The following is a 27,344-nucleotide window of genomic DNA, read 5'->3' as shown; positions in this document are numbered from 1 at the left end:
GGTAGGTTTTTTTTTATTTTTATTGGGGTCAAGCTAGTGACATGCCCCTTATTTGTGTTCCGTGTTCATAATCAGAGTACCAGATAGGTTTATCTCCCTTGGAGCAGTGATTTATTGCCTTCTTTGACAATCCTGGGTTATCCCAGTTATCTCAGTGGGTATCATCAATGTCTTTGGCTAGTTTCAAGTGAAAAATGTTTTTCATTCAACCAATATCTGTTGGTATATTGCCATATAATTAAAAGAAAATCATTGAAACTATAAGTGTGTATAGTGGGTACTTGTACATACTATCCATTTTGGGACGCTTTAGCCAGTGAAGAAAAATAAACCCCATATAGAGTGAATTATGTGCAAAATATTTTAAAGGACAATTACATTTAGATTAACAAGAAAACTTGGTGAATAAAGTTTTTTCTAGAAAATTAAAATTTCCTGGCAAACTAAAGGTAAGTAAATTCATGGTACAAGCTACTGAGGGAGATACAAAGACATAAAATATGATCCTGGTAATAGGGAACTCGTTCTTGTAGGACTTACCAGGCTTACCCCAAACCCTTTCTATTTAAATATTTGTTCCTGAAAAGCTTTCTACTCTGCATAGCATTTAAGAAATAATGTGACCTTTCTTCAGTTTGACTTGTCTCGGGGACATAACAGAGCCTTGATTCTCTTCGTGCGCTATTGTACACAGTATAAGAAATGGGCTGTCTAGCGGACCATAGCTATCCCCAGGGAATTGTGTTCTAAAGAAATCCTTTTGGTAGCTTATTTTCTCTTTCTCCTAAAATATGAGTGCAGCAAAAACCTGGGGTTATTGTATTCCAAGTAATACAGGTTTTGAGGAAATATCTTTTAAAATATTACAGTAAAAGCAGACATATGAAGCACTACTTGTACTGACAGGAGTCCCCTGATGGAGAAGCAGCTCTAATCAACACAGTGCCCGATTCTAAGAGTTTCATTTTAAACCCAGCAAGGTTAAGATGGGCAATTAATTAGTGCTTATTTTGTTTTGGGCTTTGTCTTACCAAACAAGTGGAAATATCTACCTTTTTGCTGATTATAAAATTGTCATAATAATAAGTTATAATGTTTATTATAATAAATTAAGGCAATATATAAGTGACTGTAGAGTAAAAGTCCCCTATAATACCATCTCCTATCTCTGATCCCCAAGGTCAAGTTTTTGTTTTGCTTTAACAAATGAGATGGTATCAATACAATACATTCCATTTTATAACCTGTTTTTTTCACATACAATATATATTGTGGCCATCTTAATGACATCTTTTGTAACAATTGTACAGTATTATACGTACAATAATTTATTCAACCAATCCCTATAATGATGAACACTTAGATTACTGCCAAGTTTTACTATTACAGCAATGTTCAATGAACATCATTGGAAGTAACATTTATTTAAATAACATTTATTTGGCACTTTCTATCTGCCAGACACTGTATTAAACATTTCATGTGAATCACCTTATTCAGTGTTAAAAACCCTAGTGGATGAATAATATTATCCTTATTTTATAGATAAGGAAACTAAGGCACTGGAAGCTTAAGTTGGTCTGATTTCTTCCTTTGGACAAATCCCTAGAAGTTGAATTGCTGGGCCAAAGGGTACCAGCATTTAAAGTCTGGATACATTCTGTCAGACTAGCCTCCAAAAATGTTGTAGCAATACACAGAAACCAAGAATTTATGTAAGTGCCTGTTGCCCATGCCCTTGGCAACACTGCACATGATTGTTTTAATAATCTACGCCTATTATGTTAGGTTAAAAAAAAACCTAATTGTTTTAATTCCCACTTTTTTATGACTAATGCTGCTAGGCATATTTTTATGATTATTATGAATTCAGTTTTTTTCTTTTGAGAATTGCCTGTTTGAATCCTTGTTCCATTTTATATTTGGGATATCTACCTTTTTGATTGATTAAAAAAATCTCTTTAAATAATAGTTATTAAATCTTTACCTACATATAAGTTGTAAATATTTTTCTAGTTGTTGTTTGTGGTTTAACTTTGTTTATAGTAGTTTGGCATTCTATATGACAAAATTTTAATGTTAGTTTTTAGTTATTCAAACCTGTCACGATTTTAATTCTTAATGATTCAAACCTGTCAGTCTTTTCCCTTATGGCTTCTGGTCTGTGGTCTGCTTAGAAAGGCCTTTATAATCTTAAGATTAAAGGAATATTCTATTGTTTCTACAACATTTACTGTATCTTAATATTTAAATCTTTAATTCATCTGAGATTTGTTTTTGTGCAAAGTGTTAGGTAGAGTTTTTTTTTCTCCAAGTGGATAGCCAATCATCCCAATACCATTTGTTAAATGTATTTTCGTATTTTATTTTATTTTACAGAAATGAAGGAAAAACCCAAAGCAGAGGAACCAGAGATACCAGCAATTCCAAACGTTCCTCAAGAGATTCACCCAGAAAATGAAATTTATAGTTGTTTTGTTTTAACAATGTGCAACCATCATAGTTGTCCAACAAAATTCACATTTTAGTACATTATATGTGATTTTTCTCAAAATATGGTAGAAATCTCTACAATATTCATTAATATTTTAACAGTGGTTTTTCGCCCATATATAGACCATATCTGAAAGAGAGAACTAATGTGATTTTTCAGGCTCTACCACATAGACAACATCCTGCTAGTGTGTGTGTGTCTGTGTGCACGCCCACGCGTGTGCATGCTTGTGTATATTAGGGAGAGGATAGTGGTGGGAACAGACTTAACAATTTTCCTGCCCTTAAGAATTAGTCAAATAAATGTTCGTTTTCAGGGGAGAATTACTGAGCCCTTCCTTTTCCCATTTTTTAAGTCTGAACAATTAAAATTTGAGGAAGTATATAGTTTTCTTATAAACTTTGTTCAATTACTAATGTAACAATAGCATCAAAATCTTTTTTTTTTTGTGGTACACGGGCCTCTCACTGCTGTGGCCTCTCCTGTTGCGGAGCACAGGCTCCGGACGCGCAGGCCCAACGGCCATGGCTCATGGGCTCAGCCGCTCCGCGGCATGTGGGATCCTCCCGGACTGGGGCACGAACCTGTGTCCCCTGCATTGGCACCACCAGGGAAGCCCAGCATCAAAATCTTATTCAGGCTTCAGGTGGCTTTTAACAATTTAACAATTTTAACAATTCTTATTCTGGGACTCCTTCAAAGATATTTTGGAGTGATGAATGTAGTTGTGTATTTGAATTTTGATTTTCTATTTTTACTTTTTATACACTGTAATTGTGCAAAATGTATATTAAATCATTATCACGTGTTTGTGTGGACAGCATCATGGTAAGCACTGTGAGGGTTAGAAGACCCATAACACATAGTCCTTGCCCACTAGGAGTTTAATCTAGACTCGTGGGGGAATAAAACAGAAAACAAATAATTACAAAAGAAAATAGTAATGCTAGTGCCATTTGAATTAGAAGATACAACAGAGGGAATGCTCACTTTTTTGCTGGAGTGACCCGAAAAAGTTACACATGAGTGGAGCCTTGAAAGATGGAGAGGATTTGTAATATAGGTGAGGATAGCAGCATTATTGTATGTGACAGAGAGAAGGGTGAACTAAAGACATGTTCAAGAGAACTGCATGCAATCTACAGTTAATGCAGGGTCCATGTGGAATAGCAGGCTAGCAGGCTGAAAATTATTCTATTATTGGAGTGTATGGAATTTTGCTTGCCTAACTAAGAAGTATATTATTTACTTAGGTAATGGGGAACTAAGTAAGACTTTTGAACAAAGAGATGGCGGTTTTAGTATTTCAGGAATATTTATCTGGTGATAATGGTCAGGGTTAACTGAAAATGTTGAGAGACTGGGGGCAGGAGTAGAAACTATTCTGGGCAGGAAGATGTCTGAAAATCTTCCTTGGTAAGATGTCACGGAAAAGCCCGAACGAACTTTTTGGCCAGCCCAATATTTTTGAGGGGAAGAGGTTTGTTTTCAGTTTTCCTTCTGTTATTACAGAGGACTCAAAATAAAGGAGATTTCTGCAAATGGTTCCGCAAGGGCACAAGTATGCAAGCTCTCCATATAGGCACTGTGCCAGGTACTAGGCTAGAGTGAAGAACACGACAGGATCCCAGTCTCTCAAGCATTCCTGGTGTAGAACAGTGGTTCTTTTTTTTTTTTTTTTTTTTTTTTTTTTTTTTTGCGGTACACGGGCCTCTCACCGTTGTGGCCTCTCCCGTTGCGGAGCACAGGCTCCGGACGCGCAGGCCCAGCGGCCACGGCCCACGGGCCCAGCCACTCCGCGGCATGCGGGATCCTCCCAGACCGGGGCACGAACCCGTGTCCCCTGCCTCGGCAGGCGGACTCCCAACCACCGCGCCACCAGGGAAGCCCAGAACAGTGGTTCTTAACCCTCACCATATATTAGAACCACTGGGGAAAATTTCAAAATCACAGTTGCCCAGGCACCTCCCCAGGGATTCTGATTCACCTATCTAGGGTGACATCAAGACATATTTATTTTTTACATTGTTTTTTGCTCTAAATAAATTTTGAGGAATAATTTTAGAATTATATAAAAGTTGTAAATATAGTACAGAAGTTCCTATATAGCTCTCACCCAGTTTACCCTAATGTTAAGATCTCATATAACCACGGTCCATTTATCAAAACTTAAGAAACTAAGATTGTTACATTATCATTAACTAAACTACAGATATTATTGGGATTTCATTAGTTTTTCTGCTAATGTCTTTTTTCTGCTTCTGGATCCAATCTAGGCTACAACATTGCATTTAGAGCAGTGGTCCCCAACCTTTTTGGCACCAGGGATGGGTTTCATGGAAGACAATTTTTCCACGGAGGGTGGGGGATGGTTCAGGAGGTAATGGGAGCAATGGTGAGTGATGGGGAGCTACAGATGAAGTTTCGCTGGCTCGCCTGCCCACTGCTCACCTCCTGCTGTGCGGCCTGGTTCCCAACAGGCTGAGGACCAGTACCGGTCCATGGCCTGGGGGTTGGGGACCCCTGATTTAGAGTATTTTAATGGCTCTCCAGATGATTCTAATGTGCAGCTAGGGTCGAGGACCACTAGTATGGTGGGAGGTTACAATGCTATTTCCCTCCTATTTGCCACACCCTCTCCCCCAATAAAATTTCCCCCCTCAGCATATATTAATTGAACAATGATTACTCATATCCCATTGTATTACTCAAGTAACAGTAAATATTGAGGACAGCACACCATATGATAGTCCCTTACATCTGGATGGCACTTCAGAACTTGTACTTTCAAATACACTTTTTAAAATTTGATCTGCACAAGAATCTTTGAAATAGGCTGGGCAGTGATTATCATTCCCATTTTACAGATGAGGGAATAACTGCAGAGAGGATGGGTACTCACCCAAAGTCTCATCTAACTTCCTCAGTGTTCTTTGTGATGGTTTTCAATCTTTGGAAATCTTGTCTCAATTTTACCTGCCAGGGTGGGTCAAGATTAGAGAAAAAAAGAGTAAACTGAAACCTCAAGTTCTAAAAGTGTTTCATTAAGATGAATCTTACGAGATTTGCATATGTACAATGTACAGGGGCACAAAGGTGAAAGAGATAAGGAAGTAGATGATATGAAGAAATATAGTACATTAGAGGAAGAGGGGTCTTCTCTTTCTACCTTTTAGGACCCTTTCTGCTTGCCTTCTTATCCCACTCCCTATATAGACATACAAACTCTGCTTTCTCACTATTCTCATTCAAACACCAGTGTGTGTCTAAAAATGTTCCAGATTTCTTCTTGGCTTAGAGCCTTGATGTCATAGAATTAAAAATTTGCAAGAATCCATCTAGCCATACTTTGTGCTACCCTCCACTAGTGGGTAGAATGGTTGTTCTTTAAAATACATGAATCTTATGATATTAAATCTAATATGATGTGTGAGAAGATCCAAAGCTTTAATTGATATTCAAAGGGGTCCTTCACTCAAATGAAAGATTAAGAATCATTACACTGAGAAGTGTTTCTCAAAGTGTAGACAGATGACCACCTGCCTTGAATCATTCGGTTTTTTTTTTAAGGCAGATTCCTAGGTCCTAGCTCTAGAGAAAGGGTTGTCTCATAAACTAAAAATAATCGTATATAATGGTTATTTATATAATCATATATCCTCTAGACAGGATAATAGAAATTTCAAAGCATATAATGAAAGGGCTACATGTTTAAGTTCTTGTTTTCCATAAAGAGAAATGTTTCCTTTAAATGATGTAGCAATCTACTTCATCAGTGTCTCCAATTCTGCTTTGCATTTCGGAACTTGTAACACTTGGTAATATATTTTTGGTGTGATTATCATTATATATGTTATCTAAAGCCAGGAGGGAAAATACCTCATTTTCTACAGGAGTCTGTCCACAAATTAAGCAAGACTATCACTTTTAGCAACACCCCCATCTAGTGGCAATTTGCAGCTATTACGGCCTCAGTTTTACAACGTGTATAGTAGCTCAGTGTTTCTCAAACTTGTTCTTGTTTCATCAGCTGCCCAGAATTGTTCCCTCCTCGAAAAAGAATAATGGTATTCTTTTCCAAATTTTCACGTGGAAAAAAAATATCAGAGAACACGTAGGTGTATGAATTTTATCAATTTTTAAAGTTTTTGTTTTAAAACCTACAATCTTCTCTATTTTTGTCATGATTTTAAATACACTGACACACTACTGTTGGTTAAATTTAAACATGTTTTACCGCAGAAATTCTCTCACAAATAACCTGCAATAACTTGAAATGCATACCTTTTTGAACACTTCCTTTTCTCATGTATAAATTAAAATGTTTGCTGAATTTCTCAAAATGTCAAAACAAAAAACAAAAACCCATAATCTTCTCTTTAAATCTTTGGCTCCTTCTGATGGTTACTTTCTGCTAGTGGTCTTTTAGTTCATGACAAATGAACAGGATTAGGAACAGCTTTTCATTGTTGTTGAATCTTTTCAATCTGTGGAGTTTTACAGTTTTGAATAATTTATTTTGCAGGCAGTATGTCCCCCCTCTCTCCGTGAAGCAACAGGATAAAATGCTCAGAAGTAGAATTATATATACAGAGGAACTTGATAAATACACAGGTGAGAGATGACGTTACAAGCAAGTGGGTAAAAGGCCAGGCTAGCGGTGCAGGGATAACTGGTCATCGCATGGGATGAAAACTGACTCTTGTTGGCCCTCAACTTTTTAGAGCTGCCCAGAAACAACGACTACAATCCCCTCAATGTGTATGGCATGTTGACTCAGTTTCATTCTCGCTTCATTTCTCGTGAGGTATGGAGCACAAGGAACAGTCCCCACTTCTTATCCGTTAATTTGGTGTGGGGCTACCCATCCATTAGATTTGAAATAAGGTTTACTTGGGGTTCCTTTCTGACAAAACATCGTTTTTCTTGTGGAAAAATGGGAGCATACAGAGAAGTATAAGTGACCATCTGTGTATTCTCACCATTCAAGAAAAAGTAACGTTTAATAACATCCGATCATCTTGCTATGTGCTAATTGTGTATACATATTCTTTTTATTTAAAAATTAGCGTCATGCACTGGATATGTAGGTTGCTTATTATTTCGAGAGAGACATCTTTATGCATAAATCTTCATCGACGTGGCCCCCTTGTAAAGGGTGGTAACTTGGAGCTTCTGACTGCCCTGAAAAGGCGGGCAACTGCAAGGGGTCCGCGCGATACAGCATACACACGTTCAGAAGCGGAACGAGGGATCCAGGCCCTAATCGCCACCTAGCGGTGGCCTCCGGCGCCGCCCGCCGCGCACCGTACTTCTCCCGCACTGCGCAGGCGCCATGCATGGAGACCGGAAGCGGAAGGCTTGAACGCGTTGGGTGGGCACCTGTGAGACCACTAGCCATGCGCGACTTGGAGGAGCCCGGCCCTCGACCCACAGCGACCTCGTGCGGGTGCGTGAAGCCGGCTCTGGAGACAGGTAACTTATAAGAGGCTGAAGGTTCCGCACTCCGAAGAGCCCTAAGTGCAGGGAGCCGACTTCACTGCAGGGAGGGACGGCAAATGCGAGACCTAGAATGGACGTGGGTCGTTTTTCCTGGTTATTGGAAGGCACGGGTCATGTGCTTAGGAGACCACGTGATGTGTCTTAGGCGAGCGGGATGACATCATCTCTCCTGTTCTGTTCTTGGTAGCTAAGGTGACGTGGTCTTGGCAGAACAGCCACGTGCAGTGTAGCAGCCTTTGTCTTGGGGAGTTCTCACCCATAAATGAGAGATAGGATATATACAGCAGGTGTTCTGCCGATTCGGGATTAATGCCACAAGAGAGAAGCAACCTGTGCTGCGGGAAGTGTAGGAAATAGTTTTAAACTGGGTATTGAAAGATGGCATGCGTTTGTTTCTCTTTATTTTCACCCCTATTTTTAGGGCAGAATATATTAACTTTAGAAATCCGAGGAAGCAAATGGAAAAAAAGATGAAAGTAGTTGGCCATTACCCAGAGAAAACCACTGTTAACATCTTGGTGTCTACTTTCCATAATAGTTTCAGTGCCTACATACGAGAAACATGAGGTGATATGCGACACCATTGTTTTATAACTTCAAAAAAAACCTTGAGGACTTCCCTGGTGGCGCAGTGGTTAAGAATCCACCTGCCAGTGCAGGGGACACGGGTTCGAGCCCTGGTCCTGGAAGATTCCTACATGTTGCAGAGCAGCTAAGCCCGTGCACCGCAACTACTGAGCCTGCGCTCTAGAGCCTGCGAGCCACAACTACTGAAGCCCTCGCGCCTAGAGCCCATGCTCCACAGCAAGAGAAGCCACCGCATTGAGAAGCCTGTGCACCGCAATGAAGAGTTGCCCCCGGTCACAGCAGCGAAGACCCAACGCAGCCAAAATTAAATAAATAAATTTAAAAGAATAAAACAAAACTTTGATTTGAATCCCAGCTCTACATTTATTAAAAACAAAACAAAATTTAAGGTTCATGAAAATCTTTCCATGGCAATTAATAATGTTAATTTTGAGAAGTTGCACACTATTTTGTTTTATAGATGTGCTCTTATTTAACCAGTTCCCTATTGTTGGGCATTTAGGTTATTGCTGGTTTTAATTGTTCTAAATGAAAGTTTTGAAACTAAAATCTTTGTGTATGTTCTAAATGTTTAACCTGAATTTCTAAAAGGTATTGTTATGTGGTCAACAGTTGTGCCTATTAAAAAAAAATTGTTGCATACTGCCAGATTATAGGTCTGATAGTTTTCTTTAAAATTAATTAATTATTTATATTTTGGGCTGCTTTGGGTCTTCGTTGTTGCATGTGGGCTTTCTCTAGTTGTGGCGAGTGGGCTACTCTTTGTTGCGGTGCGTGGACTTCTCATTGCGATGGCTTCTCTTGTTGCAGAGCACAGGCTCTAGGCACGTGGGCTTCAGTAGTTGTGTCACGCAGACTCAGTAGTTGTGACACATGGGCTTAGTTGCTCTGCGGCATGTGGGATCTTCCCGGACCAGGGCTGGAGCCCGTGCCCCTGCATTGGCAGGCAGATTCTTAATCACTGAGCCACCAGGGAAGCCCCAGGTCTGATATTTTGACAGGCAGGAAAGAGCAGGGCTCAGAGGTCTACAGAGCATGGAATCCGGGAGCTGTAAGTCAGAAGTGTTGGATGGGGGACTTCCCTGGTGGCCCATTGGTTAAGACTCTGTGGTCCCAGTGCAGGGGGCCAGGGTTCGATCCCTGACCAGGGAACTAGAACCCACATGCATGCCGCGACTAAGATCCCGCACGTGACAACAAAGATCCCGCATGTGGCAACAAAGATCCCACATGCCACAACTAAGACCCGGCACAGCCAAATAATAAATAAATAAATAAACAAACACAAAGAAGAGTAGCCCCCCTCGCCGCAGCTAGAGAAAAGCCTGTGCGCAGCAACGAAGACCCAACCCAGCCAAAAATAAATAAATAAATAAATTTAAATAAATAAATAATAAAAATTTAAAAAAAGAAATATGACATCTGTTAATAGTGGGAAACAAAAAGTTTAGAGAGTAGTGAGACATAAGGAACTCAGAAGGACTGGTGTAATGTGTTTTGAGGAGGGGAGGGACTGGCAGAGGGAAGACAAATTATAACAAGGGTAATTTAATAGTCCGGGCAAGAGGTGAAAATGACCTGGACATTTCTGTCTGCACAAGACTTGTTGATAAGACTTGCGTACAGAAAGCCTCTGCGTTAATAACTTGTTGGGTTTTTTAAATTATATGGTTAGTACAGTTGTAATATTGTTAAGTTGAGGGAAAAGCCTGTGTAAGGGCTTTAAAAATCTCTCCTTGCTGAGCACCTTCTGTTGTACTAGGTACTTTACATATTTTAGTCATCTTTCCAAGATAGGATGATTATCCTTGTTTTATAGCTGAGAAAACTGGATTTAGAGAGGTAAGCAGTTTTGCCCAAGGTCACACAGCTAGTGTTACGGCCCTGTGTTGTTTTTGTCCTTTTTCTCTTTTCATACCAGCCATAGGCCCCAGGGAAACTTCTCCCTCTTTCCATGTGGTTCTCATGCCAGTACTACTCTGGCATACCTGTGCTCTCCCTATTCTGCATGTATGTAAGGCAGTTTGATTTAATTGTTGATTTACTTGTCCACTCTGTCAGTGTACTGCACACCTTGATGGTGAGAACTGGGTCTTGTTTATGCCTGTTCCCAGGCACTCAGCACAGTGCTTACCAAATGGTAGGTGCTTAATGTTTTCTTTTTGTTTGTTTTTTGAGATATGAGGCAAGAGGAAGAAGATCAGAATTCCCTTGGGTGGACGTTCTCAGGCCTCCACTTCAAGGAGAGCATTCAAGCAGAATTTATATTTGGGAATTATTGAGCATTTATATTTCATAGCATTTAATATCCCAAGAACCGGGGCACAGAGAATAAATAAGTTCCAGACGTATTAGAATATGGTTAAGTTCCGACGTTTATTAGATGGATAGTTGATATGTTGAGAGTGGTCCCAAACATTTGAGAGTGACATAGCTGAGGGACTCCTTCCAATGTAGCTCATTCAGTTCATTGCTTACCCAGTATTATCTTGCTTATGTTCTTATAGAGGTGAACAAACAGGGTTGGAATAAATCTAATTGGTTACAACTTATATTTATCATAGCACATGTATAGCCTGTGAAAAACAGGTATAGATTGATTCAATGAAGTGATAGCTCAAGTTAGTTATAAACTTGTAGACCCCCAATCAGATAGTCAAAGGCAAAAGTCTTTGATCATTACTACAGATAAGACATTTCCCTTGATATTGAAGCATATTGTGAGTTTCTCTCAATCAACTGTTAACTCCACTGTGAAAAGAGTTCTTGTTTTGTATTTTTTTCCCCAAACTTAGCACAATGTCTGGCAATTGTAGACACTTGGAAAGTGTTTGTTAAATAAAACAGAACATAACTGACTAGAGTAGGAGCCCTTTTTGGCCATTTTTCTTCATGTTTTTATGAACACCAGAGAATTGTTTGACTTCAGTTCCTTCATCTTTAAGATGTTTACTATATCAATTCCACAGAGCATAGGTGAAGGTTTAAAAAAAAGAGTGCCTGTAAATGTAGTTGGAAAAAAATTTAAAGTCATCAAAAATGTACACAATGTCGATGGATCTTAGAATCATAATATTGAGAGAGAGAAAGCAAGTCTGAGAAGATACCAGTTTTTATAGAACTCAAAGACAAAATAAATGAAACGTTGTTGAAGCATGCATATGCACGTGATAAAATCATATTTAAGAAAAGAAATGAATGATAAAGACCACATTCAGGCTCTTGTTCAGGCACATTCAGGGGAAAGGTAGGGAGAGAGGCAACATAAAAAGATGCAAGTTGTTGGTAAAGCACTAGTTTTTGGGCTGGGTGGTGGTACACAGGATTTCATTTTAACATTATGCTTTATTATATATATGTTGCTTGTAATATTTTATATGTATCATGTAATTTAGTTTTTATAAGTGAGAAGTCACGAAAGGTGCTATGAAGGACAGGCCTATAGTCTCACTGTCCACTGGTGCTGATAGGATAGATTTAATGGAAACTGAAAATAAAATGAGGTTCTAGAATGTCTTTATATTATCTCTTAAAAGAAGCTAATACAGCCTTCATGAAATGTGAAAAAAAAAGTTATAAATTCAAAATGCTAGTTGCAGATACCTTCTACTTTAAACCTATATTGATGTTGCCTGGCCAGTTTTTTCTTCTTTTGAGTTACTGGTTTAAAACATTTTAAAAATGATTTGTGATTATTGTAAAATTTTCAAATATTATAGAAATTACAGAGTTAAATATAAAAATAATCCAACAATCCCTCCACCAGTTTTTTTTTTAACTCACAGTTCCATCTTTATTACTTCTAACAAAAGATACTAGGATGATACTTTTGTCTCTTCCTTGGTATTTGTCTACTGTATTAACTTCGACCATCCCAATAGAAGAATGTGCCAATAAATTATTGATGACTTTTTACTGTTGCCTGTATGGTGCAGTGATACCAATATCAGAGGGATTACAACCAGCCTAAACAGAAAAGGATACAATTTAAAGTCTCCACCAGTTTTAACCAATGTTAAAATTTTGGTGAATATCCTTCTAGATAGCTTTCTAGACATACATATGTACATGTTTAGTTAGGTAAATCCATAAAATTTTCATAAATAGGATTATGTTACACACATTCTTCTTTCACGTTTTCACTTTCCATTTTAATCAGTTTTGACTTACATAATCCTTTTCTCCATGTAGCACAAATTTTTAAAGTACCTATCCTCTTGTAGGCAAGTACTAGACAATGAGAACGTAGCAGTCAGTAAGACAGAAAAACTCCTGCCCACATAGAGTTTACATTCTAGTGGGGCAGAGAGCTGCTGGAGCAAGCCTAACCTGAAATCTATACTGCCTCTAGATATTTTAGTACTGTGATCCCATACACTCCCTTTATTGCTTAATTAAACTAGTTTTTTCCGTGTGTTCTGTTGTTTTCAATTGAAAGCATTTTAACCTATATACAGTCTCTGTCTCCTTATCTTTCATTATTCTTGCCTTGTATTTTCACACTCCAGCCAGTCAAAATGGCTTGCTCCCTGCTTATGCTATAAAATTTCTCATTTAACTTTGTGCAGCTTATTCCCTCTGTTTGAAATACCCTCTTAGCCCTAACCAAGGTCACATAACATAGTAATGGTTGCATAGAATTTGAATTATAGTCATAGTAGGTCTTCTAAAAATGAATTTTTCCTTTCATTCTTTCTTTCTTAGACCAATACTCTTTCCAGTTTATTATCTAAAGGGATGTATTGATAACAATGATATATGTAATGATAAGGATATTTATATGTATTTTTGAATGCTATAAGAATCTTATTTTATAGTTGCATAACATCTAATAGGTTTTAAAACTATGAAATCGATGCATTAAAGAAAACATGTCTTCCTACATCTTTGCTTGACCTTTTCATTAATGATTTCTTATCTAATTTTCTTCTGTAGGGAATCTTTTAACTGAGCCAATTGGTTACTTGGAATCCTGTTTCTCGGCCAAGAATGGTACTCCAAGGCAGCCATCCATTTGTAGCCATTCACGGGCTTGTCTGAGGATTAGAAAAAGCATCTTTAATAATCCTGAACATTCCTTGATGGGCTTAGAACAGTTTTCTCATGTTTGGTAAGTTGTTTTATAGTTAGAAATGGTACTTTGGACCATAACTTGCCCTTGAGTAAAGTACTGCAGTTGGAGGCGACCCTGGAGACTGCCATCCAGACCACCCTTGTCTGTTGCATGGGATTTTTGTACTGTATTCACGCATGTGATTGTCTGCATAACTTGGACACCCTCGGGGAAGCTTGGGATCCACTGAGGGGCACACTCCATCTGCAGTTGGTTCCAGTTTTGTTGAATGACTTCTGTTGAGCTGAAATCTGTAGACCTTCTCGATTCTGTCCGTGGGTCATTATTCTGTCCTCTAGACCACGGGTCAGCAAGCTATGGCCTGTGGACCAAACCCGTCGCATCTTCTGTTTTTGTAAGTAAGTTTATGGGAACATAACCACGTGCATTCATTTATGTGTTGGCCGTGGCTGCTTTTGTGTTACAACAGCAGAGTTGAATTATTTATAGCAGAGACTCGTTGACCTGCAAACCCTAAAATATTTACCGCCTGGTCCTTTACAGAAAAAGTTTGTGGACCCTGCTCTAGACCCATGAACTATTGTTATTCAGGTACTTGACAAAAGCCTGTTAAGGTCCTAGCATGTGCCAGTCATTGTGTTACGGGCAGTGGATATAGAGATAAGACTGTCTTCTTTCAAAAAACGGGAATGATATTACTCTTTTTTCCCCCACTGATTATATTTTAGTACCATTAGAAGCATTCTTTCTGTTTTAATTTGTGGGGATTAAAGTTTTTTTTCTCCCTCAAATCATTATGATAGATTGACTGTGTTCTTTTCTTACTCAGTGGTTTGGTTTATTTTCAATAGGATTTTGTTTGTTTTTCACAAAAATGGTCATTTGAGCTGTAAGGCAAAAGTACAGCCTCCTAGGCTGAATGGTGTGAAGACTGGCGTTTTCTCTACAAGGAGCCCACATCGTCCCAATGCGATAGGACTGACCCTAGCCAAACTGGAAAAGGTAGAAGGTAATTTGTACTTTTACCACTTTTTCCTTAACCAAAAGAAGTCTTATAAAATCAACATAGTATTCAGCACTGGCTGTTATTGAGACAAGTACCAATGGTGTTAGCCCCTGTGAACCACCAGACATTGAAGAAAATGAAACGATCAAAAGAATGTCAGCATTGAAACACTTTGGAATAAGCTCTCATAGGATGCTCAGAGTTAGTTTATGTCATTATATTTATCAGAAGTTATTAAATTATTTAAAAGTAACTCTTAAGATTTTATAATCATTAAATTAGTAACCAAATTTTTTCTGACTTGGAATGCAGTAAATATAAAATGATCTAAAAATAACTGGACACTCTCAAAATTTAACGCACGGTAACTGGTTGCACATGCATATATGGTCAGCACATCTGACCACAGTGTGGTGGATCATTTCTTCCTTGCAGCCCTGAGGAAATGAACGTGCATCGTGGCTGCAGTGCCGCTGTCCACTGTGATGTGAGGCAGAGGGTCTGGGATGAATACACCATAGGTTGAACATTTGTCAGATTGTGGAAGAACCTGTGTAGAGTACCAGATTTAACTATGTGTTCATATATAAACGCGTTACTGAGCCGTTCATTTCTGAAAGCCTCCCATTCTTGAATCCCTTGGACCTGATCAGCACATTTGGGTGTGCTGGGTAACACACAACTTGGGTAACAGTACTGGAACGTTTTATGATCGTTCGTGCAACCCACACGTATTTTCTGAGCACTGAATATGTGCCAACCATTGTTCTAGGTGCTGGGGATATAGTGGCAAGCAGATTAGATAAAAATCCCAGCCCTGCAGAGGATCTTAGCATTCTAATGGGGAAGATCAAATCAGAAAGGTGAAAGGCAAACACAGTAGCACTGTAGACACTCTTATAAATAAGCGTTATGAGGATGACTAGTGTTTGTGTGGTGCTTTGCAGTTTATAAAGAGTGTTCATGTATGGTATCTCACAGTGGCTTGTGGGCTTGATAAGGTAGCAGTCTCCATGTTATGGATGAGGGCACTGAGGCTCTTTGATGTTTGATAATTTACCGAATAGCATCCAGCCAGGGGGTTGTCTGACTTCAAATCCCATGAACTCTCACCTGTGCCCCAGTGCTTTTCTTTCTTTTGCAGACATTATTAGGCATAATCCATCACTTAGAAAGTCCAAAATCTTCTTTCCAAAGTTCCAGGTTCATTCACAATAAGCATGTTTTAGAAATCAGATTCCTTTGTTAGTCATGTTTTTCTCAAATGGAGATAGGATCAAATGTGATCACATGCAGTTTTTGATTCTCACTGGGCCAGTTTTCCAAGGATCAAGTTAGTTAGTAGACTTTGCCCCAGTAGAAGGAACTGAACAGCAGCTGTATAAGTGGGACAACAGGGGGCCTTTCCTTAATATTTGGTAATGGTGACTTATGTTCTGCTTAATTTTTTTTTTTTTTGGCTGCATTGGGTCTTTGTTGCTGTGCGCGGGCTTTCTGTAGTTGCGATGAGTGGGGTTTCTCATTGCCTCTTGTGTTGTGGAGCATGGGCTCTAGGCACGCTGGCTTCAGTAGTTGCAGCACATGGGCTCAGTAGGTGCAGCACGTGGGCTCTAGAGCGTGTGGGCTTCAGTAGTTGTGGCGTGTGGGCTCAGTAGTTGCGGCACGTGGGCTCTAGAGCGTGTGGGCTTCAGTAGTTGTGGCATGTGGGCTCAGTAGTTGTGGCATATGGGCTCTAGGGCACGTGGGCTTCAGTAGTTGTGGTGCATGGGCTCAGTAGTTATGGCTTGTGGGTTCTAGAGTGTAGGCTCAGTAGTTGTGGCACACAGACTTGGTTGCTCAGCAGCATGTGGGATCTCCCCGGACCAGGGGTCAAACCCATGTCCCCTGCATTGGCAGGCGGGTTCTTAACCACTGCGCCGCAGGGAAGTGCCCTGTATAATTATTCAGTGGAGTATTAGATTCCTATTGCTGTGTAACAAATTACCATGCACTGTCAGTTTAAACAGCACACATTTATTATGTGTTTAAAACATTACAATGTTTCTATAGGTTAGGAGTATGGGCACAGCTTAGCTGGGTCCTCGCTTAAGAGTCTCACCAAGCTGCAGTGAAGTGGAATGAGTTCTTTTCTGGAGGTTTGACTGTAGAAGAATCCATTTCCAAGCCCTCTGTGGTCATAGGCAGAATTCACTTCCTTGCAGTTGTGGTTCTGAGGGTCCTGGCCTCTTGCTGGTTATTGGCTGGTGGCTGCTCCCAGCTCCTAGAGGTGGCCCCCAGTGCCTAGAGACCTCTCGCAGTGCCTTGCCACACAGGCTTTCCCAGCAAGGCAGCTTGCTTCTTCAAGCCCACAGGGAGAGTCTCTCAAGTGAACCTGCCAGCAAACACAGGAGTCTTAGATAACATAACGTAGTCACTGAAGTGATACCAAGTCATACTCAAGAAGAGGGGATTATACACCAGGAGGTGACATCATGGGGCCACCTTAGACTCTGTTTGACACATTGGAAACCATCATCAGTCCCACAGAGATATATTGAGGACTCTGATGTGTCTGGAACAGAGTTAGAAGCCCCCAGTGATGCAAAGGTGAGATGGCCCCACCTAGTGCTCAAGGACCTACTTACTGTCTAGGGGGAGAGACTCTAAGCAGGTCATTGCTAGACCATGTGACGAGGGCTTCAGGAGAGGTTCGGGCACAGGTACCTCTGCGGAACCCAGAGGAAAGAATGCTTATGTCTGGAAGAGCCAGAAAGGCTCTGTAAAGGAGGTGTTTCGTGAGAGCCTTGAAGAGCAAGTAGGAGTTTGACAGATAAAGAAGAGAATGGGTTTCTAGGTAGAAAGAAAACTGTATGTTGGCACCAGGTATAAGAGGGCCTGGTGCATAAGAGAATTGTGAGTAAGCTTGGTGGGGTTTAAGCAGATGTTGTTGATTCTCCAGTTGTTCGCACTGTTCTTCATTGTTAATATTTCTAAGAGGATGTTTTTCACATTACAGGTGGAGCCATATACCTTTCTGGAATTGACATGATTCATGGCACACCTGTACTAGACATAAAGCCCTACATAGCTGATTATGACTCGCCACAAAATTTGATTGAGCCTTTAGGGGACTTTAATTTACAGAATAACCAATGTAAACCAAAAACCGTGTCCCAGTGTGACAGCAAGACTGATAGCTGTGACCAGCAACAGCTCTCAGGGTACGAGGAACCACAGCTCTACAGTTGTACTAAGGAGAAACCTAAATGTCCTGAAGATAGAACTTCGGGAGAAAACAACGCAAAACACGACAACTCAGCAAAAATCCAGCAAAGCTCACCTGAGCTCAGGGAGAGAGCAGCAGATTTGGGTGAAGAATCAGGAAGTGGTCCGAGTCCTAGGGTAGCAGAAGAGCCAAGTGGCCCATGTTGCCTGGAGAAGAGCGTTTCAGAGGAACAAGCAGACAGCAGGCTGAGGAGAGGGGAAGCAGCGGTGGTCGCACAAGGACACAGCACTGAGATGCCGCCCGAGGCTGTTCTCTGCCCTTCCAGGGCGGCTGGTGCAGCCCACCGCAGTGCGGTCCCCACCTGGGTGAGAGAGGCTCCCGTGGCCACCTTGGGAGTCCGGTTTACTCCTCATGCGGAGATGGACCTTGAGCACCTCAGCTCAGGTGAACCAGGTACTTTCCATTTCTTGTTTCTGAATGAGAGATGAGCTTTTACTGGGAGGTTTAGGCAAACTTGCTATTTCTGAGGGCAGTTTTTTTTTTTTTTTGGCAGTACGCGGGCCTCTCACTGTTGTGGCCTCTCCCGTTGCGGAGCACAGGCTCCAGACGCACACGCTCAGCGGCCATGGCTCACGGGCCCAGCCGCTCCGCGGCACGTGGGATCTTCCCACACCGGGGCACGAACCCGTGTCCCCTGCATCGGCAGGCTGACTCTCAACCACTGCGCCACCGGGCAAGCCCTGAGGGCAGTTTTATTTAGAGTATTTGTGATTATGACTTGTAAAGAAACGTAGATGTATAAAATCATACTTGGGCAACGTCATCATCTGATGGCTTTCAATCAACAACTGTTTCTTCAGCACAGTGAGTGCCAGGCACTCAGTCAAGTGTTCATGGAGAACGGCTGCTGCCCAGGAATTGGGCCTCTTGTTTGCGTGTGGCAGTAGCTCTTGGAGTTCTCAAACAGTGTTCGGAAGCTAAATTGTGCTTGCTCTGTACCTGTGTAGATCGAGCTTTTTCATCTGTTTCACTATCTGAGTAGAGAAATGTCTCATCTTGTTTCACCTATTGGGTGATGGATAGCTCGACCTCTGTCACAGAGCCCAGGAGTAAGAAGGAAAGAGTATCTTAGCACAGAAATTGTCCCCATAAAGTCCCAGCACTAGAGGCACGCACTTCACTGCAGAAGAGAGAGGCCACAGGGCTTTTAACTTGGAGCCTGTTTACTCTAATACATGGTTGTTAAAAAACATTGTTATCTGGTTTTTCCAGCCCACAAGCAGATTCCAAGCAGCTGTCCAGAGTGAAGGAGAGGCCCATTAAAAAGTGGGTGTGGTGATTCCTGTAAGAAGTAGCCAGTTAGTTGCCAAGGAGATGTCAGATTTCACCTGCCCTGGATGGTTGTTCTACTCATTCTTTCCTAAGGCTTTATGTTTAAACAGAACATTTGATTTTTAAATCAATCTCTTTATTTTCAAAGTTTTGTTTATGAAAGTTGTTTCATCACTGTGTACAGTTCATGGGAAGAGGAAGGTCAGTTTTTTTTTTTTTGTGGGGAGTGGGGTGCGTCCCACACGGCTTGTGGGATCTTAGTTCACCGCCCAGGGATTGAACCCTCGCCCTCAGCAGTGAAAGCGTGGAGTCGTCGCCACTGGACCGCCAGGGGAATCCCCAAGTTGTGTTCTTCTTATTGCAGGTATTGGTCAGGCTTCATTTAAATATTTTCAGTCAGCGGAGGAAGCAAGGTGTGCCATCGAGGCTGTGCTGTCAGCCGACCCTCGGTCTGTATATCGACGGAAACTCTGCCAGGATCGTCTTTTCTACTTTACAGTAGACATAGCACATGTCACGTGCTGGTTTGGTGATGGCTTTGCAGAGGTCTTAAGGATCAAGCCGGCTTCTGAGTCTGTTCAGATGAGTGACCCTGCGGAGTCCTTGATGCCTCTGGGATCGTGAGTAACCTCCATCGAGTCTTTAAGGCAGCCTAATTAACTTCGGTATGGCTGTTGGATTTTCTGTACAAGCTAATGGTGTGCCTTCTTTGCAGAAAGAAGCAACACTTTGTGATCTCACTGCTTTGTTTGATTTGGGTTGTTCAGAATATTTATTTGAAAAACATGTATTTTAATAAACGAAGAGATACAGAATTTGGAGAAATCGCCATATCATGATCCTTTTTGATTAGTTAATATTGAAGAATCCAAAGGTGATGCTTTATCACTGTTTTCTTAGAGAAGTCAATTCTTCTTGGCACTTGATAAAACTAACTGGGCAGAAGCTGGGGGGATGTGTTGAACAATTCATGTTGGTTTTTTTGTCTGAAAAAGCCTGCCCTCTCTGTTTTATTCTAAATCAAACTGAGTTATGATATCTTAAGAAACTTAACAAATCAAAACCAAGTAGTTATAAAGATCTTTAGAGATTAAACCCCTGTGTTTCAGAGACTTTGCCATACACTCACGTATGCACACACGCACACACACGTATGTGTAATATTTAATCCTGATTCCAAAATTAGAGACGCTAAGGTTTCTTTGGATGCCTTTGTATCAGAAAAGAAAGTCACTCTGAGAAGTCCAAGAAAATAACTTAATTACTGGTTTATTTCTTGTTTATTCTATGACTATTTACTGAGAACTATTGTGAGTTAGGTTTTGGTGATAGAATGAAATGAACAGGATGCAATTCTTGTTGCAGGTCATAGTTGTGGAGGAAGAAGACACAAACACATTGTTGTATTACAGTTAGATAGAGTAATTAAGTCCATACATGATTCCTGTGTAAGCAACCACACGGGAAGTAGTTGTAAGAATGTATTGCCTATAGGTGACTTTAAAGATGTGATCCCAGATAACTGAAGGTTTATGATCAGTGTAACCAAATTAGGCACCTGTCAACATGACGTAGGCTTTCCTAATCGCAACTGTAGATCTTAATAGCTGCTTGATCATGATTTTGAAATGAGCCCTGCTGCCTGTGGATACTTGCACAGAGTCATTTGTGGCTGATGACACTGCACTCCTGAAACAAACTGGGTTTTATTTGAGTTTACTTAGAACCTCTTGGGGAGGTATATTTAATTTGACTTTTAAAAGCTTTTTATTTCTAGATAATTACAGATTCATAGGAAGTTGCAAAAAATAGGGCAAAGGTCCCGTGTACCCTTTACCTAGCTTCTTCCCATGGTAACATCTTACATAACTATGGTATGATGTTAAAACTAGGAAGTTGACATTGGTACAATCCACCCTTTATTTTGATTTTGAATTCTTTTCTCTTAAAATTACTTTGAGACTGAGTCAGGTCTTGAAGCACAAAATGTTGATATTTAATATGGAAAAAATAACTCTTAGGACCATACCAACTGGCCTTCTAGCAAGAGGACTGTTCTGTTGTTTGGGGTTTTAATATACATTCTCAGGATTTTAAAACTAAAATCCTAAATATAATCCAGCTTAGTTCTCTGCCAGCTCACCAGTCTTTTCATTATACCCAGTGTTTGGCCCTCTCTCCCTGCTTAAACCCCTCGGTGATGACCCTTCATGCCTGCCCTGTGTAGCTCATTATTAAAGTGTTCTTCCTTTATATGAGATCAGATCTGTTCTCTGATAACTCCACCCTCTGGCCAGGCCACATAGGGTAAAGCTGATCAGGCTTCCATGTTTTCTTCAGCTGTTTCTCATATAACGTGTTCTTGAGCCTCACCCCACCCTCAATCCTTGAGTCCCCCATGTGAGCTTTTGTCTCTAGGCAAGTGTCATATTGTGAGGAAATTTGTATCTCTGGGTTACGAACTTCCATCCCTCAGCAAGATTAATCATTTGAAGTAAATCTACTATTCCTTTTCACCTTGGAAACTTTTTCAAAAGAAAGGGACACAAATGACATCCACCTTAGAGTTTAGCCCTTGGTTTTTTGGTGCCTGTTTGGGGAGCCCTGATAGCTGATTATTTTCACTAGCTTGGAGATAAACTCCAGGAGTTCAAGCTGTTTAGGTAATTCTGGCTTTCGGCCCACCTGCCCCAGCTTTCCAGAACAGTCACTTCCACAAGAAATGCTGATACTTGTCAGTCACATATAGGAAGAGATTAGAAGGATGAGTGCCATTTATTACATTTTAAAATTGTATCCTGGCTTAAGGAGGGGGATGGATTATTCCAGCATGCGGAGGCTGTGCACAATCAGGTAGACTCATTAGCTAAACCCATGAGCTCTTGTTGGTAGTTTTCTTTTTATGATACAGTCCCAAAGGAGGCAGATGAGGACTCAGTAATAATGAAATGTGCATCAGTTACTGAACTTTTAGCACATCCTGGGCACTGGGCTACATGCTCTCCCTACATTGACCAGAGGTTAAGCGACGTGTTCAGGCTCACAGAGCTGGTCAGCCAAGCATTGAGGATTTCAGCCCACCCGCCTGGTCCCAGAGTTGGCTCCCTTCTTAGCTTGGCGCTCCTGCCTCCCCCAGTGCAGGTGCAGATGCTCAGCCGACCATGCTGCTTTATTTGAAGCAGCTCCATATGCTTCATAAGCACAGGATGCTTCACTTAGAGTGATGCTGATGGAAATCTAATCACTAAATGAAGAACAGGGAGAGGAATAAGGGCAGAGATGTCCATTCCCACTAGATCTGCTTGGAACCTCCTGGGAAGCAGCATGGGAGATGTAGAGAGCACTGAGGCTGGCCTCAGAAAGTTCAAGCACTCTTTCTGCTCTGCCCTGTGCTTGCTGTGTGCCCGTGGGCGAGTCCCTGAGCCCATCTCCACCTCCGTGACCTTACAGAGTTGTTGTTACAAGGATAATGCCTGGGAAAGTATTTTCTAAACTCTTCCATGGTCTGTAACTTAGGTCATTTTTTTATTGTGCCTGTCGTCATCAACACCCTTTCTCTGTCACTCTGCTCTGGCTTACCTGGCTGGACAAGCAGACTCAGGAGAATCAAGGGGTCCCTAAAATCCAGTGTATGGAAGGTCTTGTTTTATTATTATTACAGAATTTTTTTTTAAAAAAGAACTTCTTTTAGCAAGTTATAGGACGTTTTACTAAGGGAGCTGTCACAAAGTGCCCCACCTTAAGGACCCAGCTGACATTTTGCCACCTGCCCCCCCCTCCGCCGGCTTTCCCTCCTGAGGTTGCACATGTACCAGGAACCGCCTTCACTGCCCATGCACACAGTCCCCAGCTCAGTCCCTTTCTCATGCACAATCCTCTTTAGTACCCTTTCTCTCTCACCTTCTTTCCTGATTCCAGCCCAGATATTTCAGGGTAAGTCTGCATTTCTTTTATTTATTTAGCTTTTTTTTTTTACATTTCTTTTATAAGAAAATAGAATTAATCATGATGTGAAATTATTAAGGTAAGTTCTACCTCTGTGACAGAGAAGAGACAAGTTGTAAGGATTAAAAAAGCTCAATGAAATATAATAGGGATTTTTGGTCATTGCTAAAAATAAGGTTCCTTATCTGGGTAGCCACCAAACGACTCTCCAGCATCCTCTCTGATCTGCTCTCTGCCCCCTCTCTGCCTCTGTGGGTTCCAGGAAGTGGGACTCACAGAGGGCTCAAGGTTTAGGTCAGTGCATGTGACTGTGAGTGACAAGCACAAGAAAAGCCTTTCCAGTACCCACAGTGACAGTAGGGGGTGGGGGGCAAAAACTCAGTGGTACCCTCTCTGTTTTCTGATGGAGGGTGCTACTTGGCCTACGAACTCAAGCCACACAGACCAATCAACTTTGAGTCGATGTATGTTTATGTTGTGCTGACAAAAACGGTAGGGTTGGATGTAATGCAGGGTTTCCTACTTTTTCTACTTTGTAGATAACTTGAGAAGTCTATTCAGATTCTTCACTAATGCTTCATGCAGTTCAAGATGTGTAAAACATTTTTATTCAGTGTTAACTAATTTTATTTTTAAAAATCACCACATGCTAAACACTGAAGAAGTCTAATAATTCTTCACAGTGGTATAGACGTTATAGTTTACAAAGCCATTTAAAATATGTTGACTCATTTGGTATCTTAGCAACATTTTGGGTGGATTTTGCTTCTGGCACTAAGCTGGGAACCTAACCACTATTTAGAACAGGGCTCAGCAGACTCTGGTCTGAAGGCCAAGTTTGGCCCACAGCCTGTTTTTGTGTCACCTAGGAGCTAAGATTGGTCTTTATATTTTTAAAAGATTGTAAACAAAAGCAAACAGCCCCCAAAGCTGAACCAGTGACAGAATATGGCATGCAAAGCTGAAGATTTTACCATCTGGCCCTTTACAGAAGACGTTTATGGACCCTGATTTAGAACATTATTTCTCTGAAAAGGTGTTGTGAGTTCCAGAAAGCTTATTTATAAAATAGGTTTTTGGGTTATTGCATGCTTTTAAGTCATGGACTCTCTAAATCCTTTTGAAAGGATTTAGTCATGTAGCCATGTGAGAAAACTCATCAATACAACATAAATAGTAAAGTATGTGTTATAATGTTCTATTCATACATGTCAAATGAAGTTATACAAATCCATGTTTATACATATGTAGAAGACTTCTAGAAGGATAAATACAAGTATGCTAACAATGGTTGCTTGGGGGTGGGGGCATGTTCTCTGGGGGCTTATTGGGGAAGGGAACTTTTCACTTTATTCTCTTCAGTATGCTGTGGATTTTTTTTCTAATCATGAGCACGTGTTATTTTTATAGGTGGAACATAAGGAGAGTTAAATGTCCTAACTTGAATAAGTTCAATTTATATAAATATGTAACTTTGTCCTCGCGCCCCGCCCCCCCAAATCTGGTAAATATAGTTAGAGATATATTTTCCTGGAGCATCACATGTGGATCACAGAAACAGAAATCACCCAGGTCACACATCAGCTGTGGAGCTGAGCCAGTTTGGAGCAGGTAAACTGGCTGGGCCTGGGCAGCTTGTCCCCAAGGATGCACCGACTTTTTCTGTTCTTCCCAGACAGGGTTTTGGATAAGGCATTGGGCCTCCAGGCAGAAGACAGGCGCCTGTGTGGGATGGTGTTGCTGGTAGAGGGCTGAGCTGCTGAGAGCACCTTAGCTCCGTACTTGCCAAACCTGTGCAGTTCGTCCAGGCTAGACAAAGGGATTGGTCTCTGCTTGCAGGATCATTTCACTCATCAGCTCCTCCCACTGGGTCTCTGTCTGCTTGCATTTAGTGAGCTCACAGGCCATTTGACTGCTGGGGATTGCTCTCCCTGGATCCCCAGGGCTGGCCCTTACCCACTGTCACAATGGGAGCTCTGAGCTCAGTCAGCAGGAAAGGAGAGGCTCAGAGCTGGGGATCGACTATTCTCACTGGATCAGGGGACTGTGCTGAGATGAAGGTGGGGTAGACTAGGAAGAAGGGCAGGCTGGCACGGTCACAGGTGGCAGAGCTGAGCTTGTGTTGGCGGTGGAGTAGGGCTGTCAACAGATTGGAGGCTCAGGCTCTGCCTGGGTTGGGGAGGAGTCGAGGTCAGAGAACTGGCAGAGCCAAGGCAGGACCGAGTCCCAGAGGGGTTAGGCTGGTTATCCAGGGACCTCAGGGACTTCAAGTCAGGGACCCCCTCATATCGGAGCTGGAGATTTCTCTTCCTTAGTTCTTTGCCCAGTATCCTGTCTTTGCCAAGATAAAAGGTCACATTCAAAGATACGTTCAGTCTAGGAGGACAACATGAGTAAGAAGTGCTTGCAAACAAGGCAAGGAGAAATCGAGTGACATAAAATGGATTGATTAGTGAAGCCATGCACAGAATATCTGCTGGGTCCTCAGGTGGGAGGAGCTTGGTCATCAGAGCTTGCCCTCTCTTCCTCTTGGGACTCCTACTACCACACAAACAAGCCTGAGTTAGCCTGCTTGAGATCATGGCTGAGTCTCAGCTGATACTGAACCAGTCACCAGACATATAAGTGAAGCCATCCTGTATCATCCAGCTATATCTGAGTTGGCCTAGATGGCCAGCCAGCACAAAGAATCATGAGGGGAAAAAAATGTTTATTTTAAGCCACTAATTTTGGGATGATTTGCTGTAAAACAAAAGCTAGCTTGTACATTTAGCTACCACACTGTTGAGCAGTGGAAAGTGAGTTTATTTAACAGGAGGGGTTAACATGACAAAATCCTTAAATGATAAAGGGGTTTTTAGGGCAGGATGGATTTTTGTGATGAAAGTCATGAAAAAATAGTAATAAATAATAGCTAACATTTATTAAGCACTTCAGGTTAGGTACAGAGCTAAGAGTTTTAATTAACATGGATTATCTCATTATGAGGAAAGATACTGTTATTTCCATTATACAGTTGAGAAGCTGAGGATCAAGGACATTAAATTACTCTACAAGGTCTCATGGTTAGAAAGGGTTTTTGGGTTATTGCAAATCCCAATGTTATATGTAATATGTTATATGTAATGTTATATGTAAATCCTGAGTCTGTCAAACTGCAGAACCAACATTTTTTTTATATTGATTTTGAAACTTAAAAAAAATTATTTATTGGTTGCCCTGGGTCTTCATTGCTGCAGGCGGGCTCCTTAGTTGCAGCTTGTGGGCTCCTTAGTTGCAGCTCTCAGGCTCCTTAGTTGCGGCTCACAGGCTCCTTAGTTGTGGCATGCGAACTGTTAGTTGCGGCATGCATGTGGGATCTAGTTCCCTGACGGAGATTGAACCCGGGCCCCCTGCATTGGGAGCATGGAGTCTTATCCACTGTGCCACCAGGGAAGTCCCAGAACCAACATTCTTTTTTTTTTTTTTTGCGGTACGTGGCCCTCTCACTGTTGTGGCCTCTCCCATTGTGGAGCACAGGCTCTGGACGTGCAGGCTCAGTGGCCGTGGCTCACAGGCCCAGCCGCTCCGCAGCATGTGGGATCTTCCCAGACCGGGGCACGAACCTGTGTCCCCTGCATCGGCAGGCGGACTCTCAACCACTGCGCCACCAGGGAAGCCCCCAGAACCACCATTCTTAAACACTAATAACTCTAGGGTTTCCAGCCTAGGAGAATCTACAAATGGCTATTCCATAAATTCAAATGGAAGAGCCATGAAGTGGAATTAAAACTGAGTTGACCAGGGAACTGAGGGGGAACTGAGTTCCCCTCAAATCACATCTCTGATTTCTGGATAAACATGGAGTGAGCCCATGCATTTGTTTCTGTTGCTTGCTAAAATCCCAATAAATTGCAGCAAAAAGAGCAAATTAAACCCAAAGCAGGAATCAATGAAACAGAAAATTTTAAATAAATCAGTAAAACCAAAAGCTGGTTATTTCAGATTAACTTGATAAAGTTCTGGCTCAGACTGATTAGAAAAAAAGAAAAAACCAATTAATAGTATCAGGGAAGAGAGGTGACACCTCTATTAATTATACTAATATTTAAAAGGAATATTATGAACAACTTTGTGTCAATAAATTTTAAAAACTTAGATGAAATGAATAAAAAATATGAATATACAAATTACCAGAAGTCACTAAAGAAGAAGTAAA

At 41.2% G+C, this 27,344-nt stretch overlaps 1 protein-coding gene across 1 annotated transcript; it reads left to right on the top strand.

Annotated features, from left to right (window-relative positions):
• The first annotated feature begins 7,867 nt into the window (after window positions 1–7,867).
• On the top strand, window positions 7,868–19,847 carry TRMO (tRNA methyltransferase O). The gene is made up of 5 exons (XM_065879474.1): window positions 7,868–7,969; window positions 13,520–13,694; window positions 14,510–14,667; window positions 17,660–18,322; window positions 19,566–19,847. The coding sequence occupies exons 1-5, from the start codon at window positions 7,894–7,896 to the stop codon at window positions 19,823–19,825; spliced, it is 1,332 nt and encodes a 443-aa protein (XP_065735546.1). The 5' UTR covers window positions 7,868–7,893; the 3' UTR covers window positions 19,826–19,847.
• The last annotated feature ends 7,497 nt before the right edge of the window (window positions 19,848–27,344 follow it).

The sequence above is a fragment of the Phocoena phocoena genome, chromosome 6 (assembly GCF_963924675.1).
Source record: "Phocoena phocoena chromosome 6, mPhoPho1.1, whole genome shotgun sequence".
In the NCBI taxonomy this organism is placed as follows: Eukaryota; Metazoa; Chordata; class Mammalia; order Artiodactyla; family Phocoenidae; genus Phocoena; species Phocoena phocoena.
The sequence above is the reverse complement of the archived record's forward strand: the minus strand, read 5'-3'. Positions and strand labels throughout refer to the sequence as shown.